This window comes from Eurosta solidaginis, chromosome 1 (genome assembly GCF_040869045.1).
Source record: "Eurosta solidaginis isolate ZX-2024a chromosome 1, ASM4086904v1, whole genome shotgun sequence".
Taxonomy (NCBI): domain Eukaryota; kingdom Metazoa; phylum Arthropoda; class Insecta; order Diptera; family Tephritidae; genus Eurosta; species Eurosta solidaginis.
Genome location: NC_090319.1, coordinates 390,668,645 through 390,677,396, shown reverse-complemented (window position 1 = coordinate 390,677,396; position 8,752 = coordinate 390,668,645). Strand labels below are relative to the sequence as shown.

The 8,752-nt window shown below is 36.0% G+C and overlaps 1 protein-coding gene across 5 annotated transcripts; it reads left to right on the top strand.

The window, feature by feature from the left end:
* Positions 1-1,893: 1,893 nt before the first annotated feature.
* LOC137238475 (uncharacterized) lies at positions 1,894-4,694 on the top strand. 5 transcript variants are annotated; one of them, XR_010949194.1, is made up of 7 exons: positions 1,894-2,137; positions 2,196-2,264; positions 2,324-2,386; positions 2,469-2,531; positions 2,602-2,804; positions 2,971-3,149; positions 3,219-4,694. XR_010949194.1 is itself a non-coding variant. In XM_067763518.1 (5 exons), the coding sequence occupies exons 1-5, from the start codon at positions 2,100-2,102 to the stop codon at positions 2,717-2,719; spliced, it is 357 nt and encodes a 118-aa protein (XP_067619619.1). In that variant the 5' UTR covers positions 1,894-2,099; the 3' UTR covers positions 2,720-2,933. The 5 variants fall into 5 exon arrangements, 1 of the variants encoding a protein (XP_067619619.1); XR_010949192.1 differs by having other exon boundaries at positions 2,596-2,804; XR_010949193.1 differs by lacking the exons at positions 2,971-3,149; positions 3,219-4,694 and adding an exon at positions 2,861-2,945 and having other exon boundaries at positions 2,596-2,804.
* Positions 4,695-8,752: the final 4,058 nt, after the last annotated feature.

Below are 8,752 nucleotides of genomic sequence, written 5' to 3'. Positions count from 1 at the left end.
GCTTTCCTTGTTCTTTTCCATGAAATTTAGACCCCATATTCATAGAAATGGTTTATAATTTTAAAATGACGTTTCCATACGAATTTCCGGTTAAAAAAGCTTTATAAACCTTTTTTTTTACTTTTAATGAGTAAGGTGGTAAAAGAATATATATTTTATTTGGCAGTCAACTGACGGAGACTTGTTTGCATCGTGAAAGCACGAATTATGTTTATATTCATAGTTCAATCTTCATTGTTTGTTAGATCAGATCTGTGGACCTATTCCGTAACTCGAATCAAATGGAAATGCAATTCGAAAGCTGCCAAATCACATAAACTTTTTTCTTTTAAATCCGAAGGAAATTTTTTTCGAATAGAGTTACATAATAAAGCCCCTATACAAAGCCTTTTTAAAGACCTTCGGTAAACTTGTGACAAACCATTATTTCGAAATTCGTGCTGTTCAGGGTATGATATATCTTATGTATGTACATAGAACGTTCTTTTGCTTTAAAAAAAAAAGGCTCAGATTTTTTTGGACTTACATGAATATTTCAGTTAGAACATTTTTAAAATTTGGGTAATAGTCTAGTTGAGGGGTCGACTGTTAATACGCTACCAAAAATATCGAGTGAGGTGGCAAAAGACGCGTATTAATCTCGAGAACAATAATCTGAAGGCGGAAAAGAAAAATGTTATCTCTGTCCGGAGATATTTGCAGTTGAAGTTGGCGATTTCCATGTGGTTGTTGTGTTCGTACCCACAAAAAAAATTGTGCATCACGGTAGCCACGGTTATACCACACACCCGGACTTGGCATGGCGTAGCCCAGGGTTATTTTTTATAATCGCGGCCGAAGGCAGCCAACGCAGAAAGGTGTTCTGCGCAAAAATTCTATGGATCCGACCCCAGTTTCGGAGGTACCCGCGGGTCTTTTTTCGGTTTTTCGTTAATATCTTTTGAACGCGTTAAAATTTTTATTTTCCGCCTTCGGATTATTAATACTGATGTCAAGACGCGTCGTTTGACACCTCTCTCGATATTTTTGGTAGCGTATTAGCACCCCTCAACTAGACTATTACCAAAATTTGTTTGTTTTATCAAAATTTCACACAGAGGGTTACTAAAATAATAAGTCAAGTTCTCTAAATTAAAGCAATCATTAAACTTAATCTTCCATACATAATCTTCCATGGGTAGGAATACCCAGTAAACATTCGGAGTCAGAAAGAAGTCCTGTTTCGGATGGTCTACATTCTTTTGAGTCCGGAATGGATGTATTTCCTCCTTGCCATCGTCACCCGTTATGAGGCTTACTTCATTCACTTTATGAGTCTGCATTGGAGTCATATATGACACCTTTTGGTCTTACAAACAGATGTTTTTCTTCACTTATCAGACTCTGAGGAGAGCTGGGGAAGTTGGGATTACGATTACATTTTGATTACGACTCCCTTAATTATAATCCAATGCTATGATTATGGTTACGAATACTGTAATCGTAATCTTAAAAATTTAACGATTACAATTACAGTAGTCGTAATTATAAATTTTATAATTGCTTAAATTTCAATCAGTTTCCCCAACCCCTCTGTAATTTCAGACTTGTGTTGCCACAATTAAGGGATGCGGTCAACTTTTCAACTGGGTGGTGTCACACCACTCCAGCAGGTTAGGGGGTCAGAATATACCCACGGTAGGTATGCCTGTAGTAAGAGGCGACTAAAATACCAGATTCAAGGGGCTGTGTAGCGCAACCCTTCAGGTTGCCAGCGCAATATATAGCTTTTCCAAACCCAATTGTCAACCTCACCTATCCGCGGCGAATCCTGTTTCACCAGCAGACGATACTTTGGCGACCCCAAGCTCCTCATGAAACGGGGTGGGAGGGAGGGATGGCCTGAAAGTTTAATGTGGCCATATAAATCGTTCCCGAGATGGTCGGGCTAGGACCTCAATGGTGCTGTTACCGGAACGTACTGGATCTGTATCCGGCAAGGGACCATCACATCGATAACACTCCCCAATGCCTTCGAGGAGTAATCTTATCGAAAAATTAAGTTATTGGCAAAAGCTGTTCCGTTTTTACAACCGGCATATGTTGCTGAAGACCACGGAATGCCATCCGTTGTAAATAACGTCTGCGTTAAATTTGGGTAAGTGATTTAACTTTTGTTTTCCTAGAAGTTAGAAAGTATATTTAACTATATTTAGTACGGAAATAATTCCCCCAAATACACAAGCAATAAATATATACATTACCGAGGATAACGTGCAACCAAGGTAAAAAGATATATATATGATTTTGGCAAATAATCCATTTCCCTTTAATTTTAATATAGTTCGAGCATTTCTTTGTCGGAACTGGTGGAAGTGCAGCTAAAAGGCTGCGAATCCCCAACCAAGTGAGTATGACTTGAAACGTGAGGCAAAACCATATCAAAAAATTGTGATTTGATAGTAAATGCATTATCTTTTTCAATATAGCTCGTTATCTCATTTGTCGGAATTAACGGAAGGGCAGCTGAAAGACTGCGAGACCCAAACAGAGTGAGTACGACATACATAAGTCGCAGGACCTGACTATTTGTATGATTTTTTTTCGTATTTTTAGCCCCAGGGTATTTGAATTTCTATGCCAGGTTGAAAACTATAACCTGAGGAAAGAAAATAAGGCGTTGCAGGCGGAAAATAGGAATTTAAATTACATGCTTGATGAAGCAAATGCTGTGAAGTAACTTGAGGACGATATTATTTCAGCTTGTCAATGACTGGTTCGACGTACTTAACTCAAGTATAAATACTTTCGGTTATCCCGGTAAGGTAAATCCTCGATTTGGTTTAGATAAACCTTTTTTGCTTTAACTTTACCACTTAAGGAACCATTTGGAACAGCGCTTCCCAAACAGACGTGTTTAATAGGATGAACAACTACATGATGTTGCCTATAGTTCCTAGTAAAAGCGGTGCAGGTCTTGAATTTTTTCAGAAGGGAATATTGATGACGAACCGAGCATTAGTATTACTGTTCGAGTATGTTAATTCAAAATCAAAGGTGGAATATATACTCACTAATCGCCTAACCCAAGATTTTCTGGAGCATTTGGGGATTAAACGATCACCCGTCACCAAAAGAATTTAAATACAGGATTCGAAAATAAATTTTAGGTATATATAATATGAACCAATGCTACGAAATTTTAGTCTGAAGATATATATTATTTTTTACATTTATAGCGCGTAACACAGAGTGTCTTCAAGGAACAGGTAACGTTGAGAGAGACTCAACCGAATGACTGAATTTCAGACGCCACAGACATCTGTAGACACCAACCAATCAGGTACGTCAGAGGGTTTCGAAGAAATGGATGTGGATGAAGAAGCTTCCATGCAAATCGAAACAGATGTTGTCAACGCGCTGAATGGTTCCCCGCCAGAAGAAGGTGGTGTGTTACAAGAGGATGCCTTGGAGTATTTTTCAGGGTACCTGATCAAAAATCTGCAACTAGAGAAGCATCACACCACAGAGTTCACCTCCTCCTATGTAGACCTAGCGTCGAAGGGGTATTTAAAAAAGCCATGCAAAAAATGTTTGAGTGGTGTGATCTCTTTGGAGAACATTTTCCATAATATGAATGGCTTTGAAATATCCCATGCGAAAAGTATCCACCAGTAGTTAATGAGAAAAAGTGCAGCTGTAGATTTGCCCGATAATGCTAAGCGGCTATTTTTTAAATTCAGAATTTTTCACCGCATAATATACCTCAATAGGCGACTCAAAATTCAAAAAGCAAAGCAAAGATTAATGGGCTTCAAAAAGTTTATTAAAATAAAGCTTTGAGCATGGTTAGTAAAATGTGCACATGCAGTAGTTAAGACAAAAATGGCAATTCACAATGTTCACAACTGATTTTCCGGATGAAAAAATTATTCGTAGCCACTTCCTTAACGAAAAATTTCTATGAATTCTGTAACTGAAGCTATGCTAAACCATCTCAAAAAAATCGAAAATTTGAGAAAATTTTGAGATTGGTTTCCAAAGTTTCAGTTACAGAATTCATTGAAGGTTTGAAAATTGCTATTGATGTTTTTCGCTGCTGTATATGCAGTTATATTAAAAAAAACATAATTTCGTGTAATGTAGGTAAACTAATTTTAATTTTTACATATTACAGTTTTGTGATACATTGGAATCCCAGAAATCTTGGCATTAATTTTTCTCTTTTCAAATTCAGCATACAAAGCCGAAACCTTTAAAACGAAAAATGTCCATCTTTATTTGCATATATATATCTGTTATTTAGTTATGTTCTTTATGAAAAAGATTTATTGCTGGTTAAAGGAATAAAATTGCATGCCCTTAGTATAATTAAATACCTTGTTTAGCAGCTAGTGCTCTCTTTTGTTAGTCGTAAAATTTATTTCACGCTTAAATATATAATAATAATAATAAATGCCTTGTTGATTATTAAATTACTACGTTTTCCTTTACTCCTTGATTCATGTGCAATCCATTTGCGTGACATATATTTTTCCAACATTTCTTCAAATTCGATCTATAAAGAATTTCCGAAGGTCCCGGGAAATGCAACATGAAAATGTTTGGGGTTTTTTTTTTTTTAATTAGAATAAATTTGTATGTAGTTTTTCAGCTTTACTGATCTATTAGGGTCAAGTGCAAATAAAATGTGATTTATTCCACCATTTAGTCTTACGTTTCGATAATTATCCTTATCTTCTTCAGGGGCGGTCTATATTTGTTTATAACAAAATACAAAAGACAAAAACAACATTAGAAATAAAATTACACGATCTAAATTACATAGTTTCAAACAAAGTTCTGTGGCTAACTTGGCTTCTCGCGACTTCTTTATCTTTTTCGTTATCTATAGTTTGAATTACTTGTTCTATTTCTGCAATTGTATGTATGGGTGAAAAATTAGTATTTGTTGTAGGTAGTGTGAATTTTCGTCCCAGGGATAGCAGCCACATCACATCTTCGGGAAATTCGATGTTGGTTTTGTTCACAAACCAATTGCTGTTTATGTTGATTCCTAGTTTTCTTATTTTTTCGTATATAAGTTTTTTCATTTTCGCTTCTAGTGTTGCTTCTTTCTCTTTTGCTATCTTCGTACTCTGAGCTGAACCAACAACAAAACACTGGTATCAAATTTCTTTTCAAATACGTAGACGACGTATTTGCAATAATAAAACGAAGCGACACGGAAATTATCTTAAGTACACTGAACAAATACCACAATAGACTGCAATTTACCATTGAAATGGAAAAAAACAACAACATCCCCTTCTTAGACACCCGCATATATAGAGCTAACAATAAAATTATACTTGACTGGTACACAAAACCTACATCGTCTGGTCGCCTAATAAATCTTTTCATCACAACCCTTTAAGTATAAATTAAATACCGCCAAAAATTTTATACATAAAGTACTGACCATCAGCAATCAATGTTTTCATAACGCTAATATAGAAAAAATCAAAATGACGCTAAGAAGTAACAATTATCCCAATAAATTAATATGTAATCTAATTGACCGTAAACAACAAGAATTAATAAATATTCCCACACAAACCACAACGAAAGAGTCGCCGAATGAGCCAAAACAATATTTTAGTACGACCTATATTCCCAGGCTCTCAGAAAATCTAGCACAACACATAACAAAAAACCCAAAAGTAACACTGGCTTACAAATCTAACCACACTCTATCAACATTCTTTACAAAAACAAAAAGCCCGATCGACATACAACAACAAAGTAACGTGGTATACCAAATAGAGTGCAAAGGAAATGAAACTGAACATTGCAACAAAATATATATTGGCACTACGAAGAGGGCGCTAAACACACGACTTGCAGAGCACCAAGCCGATATCAACAAAGAAAAACACAGCACGGCGTTATCACAACACGCGGTAAACAACAAACACACAGTAGATTTCACAACAACAAAAATAATAGACAAAGAGACGAGAGAAAGAACAAGGTACACACTCGAGAGCCTAAGAATAATGCAAAACAGAGAAAAGGCAATGAACAAGAAAGAAGATACACAAGACATAGCCGCGACTTACTTATTACGCCTATGACACAGATAATTAGTTTTAGTTTGACAAATTTACCATATAGTGATGGTAGCATTTAATTTTTTTGTAAAGTAATAATAAAATCGTTTTTTAAATACCAATGTGAGTGAATATAAATAATTGTTTGTGAAGTAATATTTCATGTAAAATTCAAATTTATAATTGTGCAAAACTTTGTTTGAAACTATGTAATTTAGATCGTGTAATTTTATTTCTAATGTTGTTTTTGTCTTTTGTATTTTGTTATAAACAAATATAGACCGCCCCTGAAGAAGATAAGAATAATTATCGAAACGTTGGGTGGAATAAATCACATTTTATTTGCACTTGACCCTAATAGATCAGTAAAGCTGAAAAACTACATATAAATTAATAAAACTGATCGGAAATTACCATTAGAATAAATTTTATCGAGTGTATTTCTGCTAATAAGTTTTTCAGCGAAAATTTATCTGCTTTCAGATGCAGTTTGGAGTCGGCAAAAATATTTAGCTAGCGACCCGCTAATTTGTGGGAATAATTAAAAAAACAGTAGCACAACACAAGTTGAAAGAGAAGTTCGAACATACGATGACTGCCAGAGATTCAAGGGGTTATGCAGGGCAACTTTTTCAAGGTGTTGCCAGCGCAACTGATGTAGCCTCTCCAACGCAATTGTCGACCTCACCTACCAGTTGCGAATCCAGTTTATTTAGCAGGGAGGCTCTGGTGACCCCAAGTATGTCACGGAAAGGGGTTGATGACCAAGAAGTTTCAACGTGGTCATATCATTTTCGAAATTGTATCATTGGTCTAGGTGGAATATAACGAAATATAAATTTATCGATTGACTGACCATTATACTCAGTTTACTTAGAGTTAAACTTCGACCAAAACTGTGGAGCTATTCTGAGCAAAAATCGATATATCTTTACTAAACTAAGTTCGCGTACTTATCTGAACTCACTTTGTATTGGTATAAAAAATGGCCGAAATCCGACTATGACCATGCCCACTTTTTCGATATCGAAAATTACGAAAAATGAAAAAAATGCCACAATTCTATACTAATTACGAAAAAAGGGATGAAACATGGTAATTGGATTGGTTTATTGACGCAAAACTTTAGAAAAAAATTTTATAAAATGGGTGTGACACCTACCATATTAAGTAGAAGAAAATGAAAATGTTCTGCAGGGCGAAATCAAAAGCCCTTCAAATCTTGTCAGGAATACTGTTCGTGGTATTACATATATAAATAAATTAGCGGTACCCGACAGATGATGTTCTGGGTGACCCTGATCCACGTTTTGGTCGATATCTCGAAAACGCCTTCACATATACAACTACCACCACTTCCTTTTAAAACCCTCATTAATACCTTTAATTTGATACCCATATCGTACAAACAAATTCTAGAGTCAGCCCTGGTCCACCTTTATGGCGATATCCCTAAATGGCGTCCACCTATAGAACTATGGCCCACTCCCTCTTAAAATACTCTTTAATACCTTCCATTTGATACAAATGTTATACAAACACATTCCAGGGTTACCCTAGGTTCATTTTCCTACATGGTGGTTTTCCCTATTTTGTCTCCATAGCTCTCAGCTGAGTATGTAATGTTCGGTTACACCCGAACTTAGCCTTCCTTACTTGTTTTAATACGAAAATTTCACTGCAGACGAAATTAATATTTTTGTCTCTGATAGGCTATTCCAAAAATTTCAAAATCAAAATTCATCAATATTATGGCTGCGTTTAAGGTCACAATTTCTGCTGCGGTTCAATCCATTTAAATGAAGGATGTGTTTGAATTTGTATTTTCCTTTTTGTTCATTGTCTTTGTGCTCTCAACTAATTTTCTTAACAATGTATTGCACGTTCGCCCCTTCGGTACGACTCTCCTAAATACATAGAATCCATAGATGCATAGATCCGGTGCACCTCGGAGAGGAACATTCTGTGAAACGTGTTTCATTTCATTCATTTAAAATTTCAGTTATCTTGCTTACAGGCAAAATACTTAGTTAAAAGTCAATTGCGAAGATTCTGAGTCTCGTGCGAGTTATTTAATTATTTCGCTTTGTTGGCAGCCATACTTTCGAAACTATAAAAGACTTCTTTTATCTGGGAACCAGCATAAACACAAACAACAACAGCTCTGAAATCCAGGGTAGAATCACTCTTGCCCATAATTGCTACTTTGGATTGCGTAGGCAATTGGAAAGTAAAGTCCTCTCTCGGCAAACGAAAATCATGCTCTACAGCACGCAGAAGCATGGGCTATGACAACTTCAGATGAAGCAGCTCTGTGAGTGTTTGAGAGGAAATGTCTTCAAAAGATTAACGAACCCCCACGAGTTCGGGACGATGAAAACCGGAGGAGATTTATGACGAGCTCACGAGCCTTATGCAGACGTAAACTTAGTGCAGAGAATTAAAACGCAGCGGCTCTGCTGTCTAGGCCATGTTATGCAAAAGATGATCCTCTGGCTAAGAAAGTACTTTCATCGGAATACGCCAATGAACATCCGTAGAAAGGAAAATGTTGAAATTATAATATGAATCTGTGTAGAGGAATTTTCCTTGAAGTAAATATATCTATTTCAGTATTTTTTTTAAGAGGTTGCCAACACGTGTCTCTCGAACACCCCCAGAGCCGTCACATTTGATGTTGA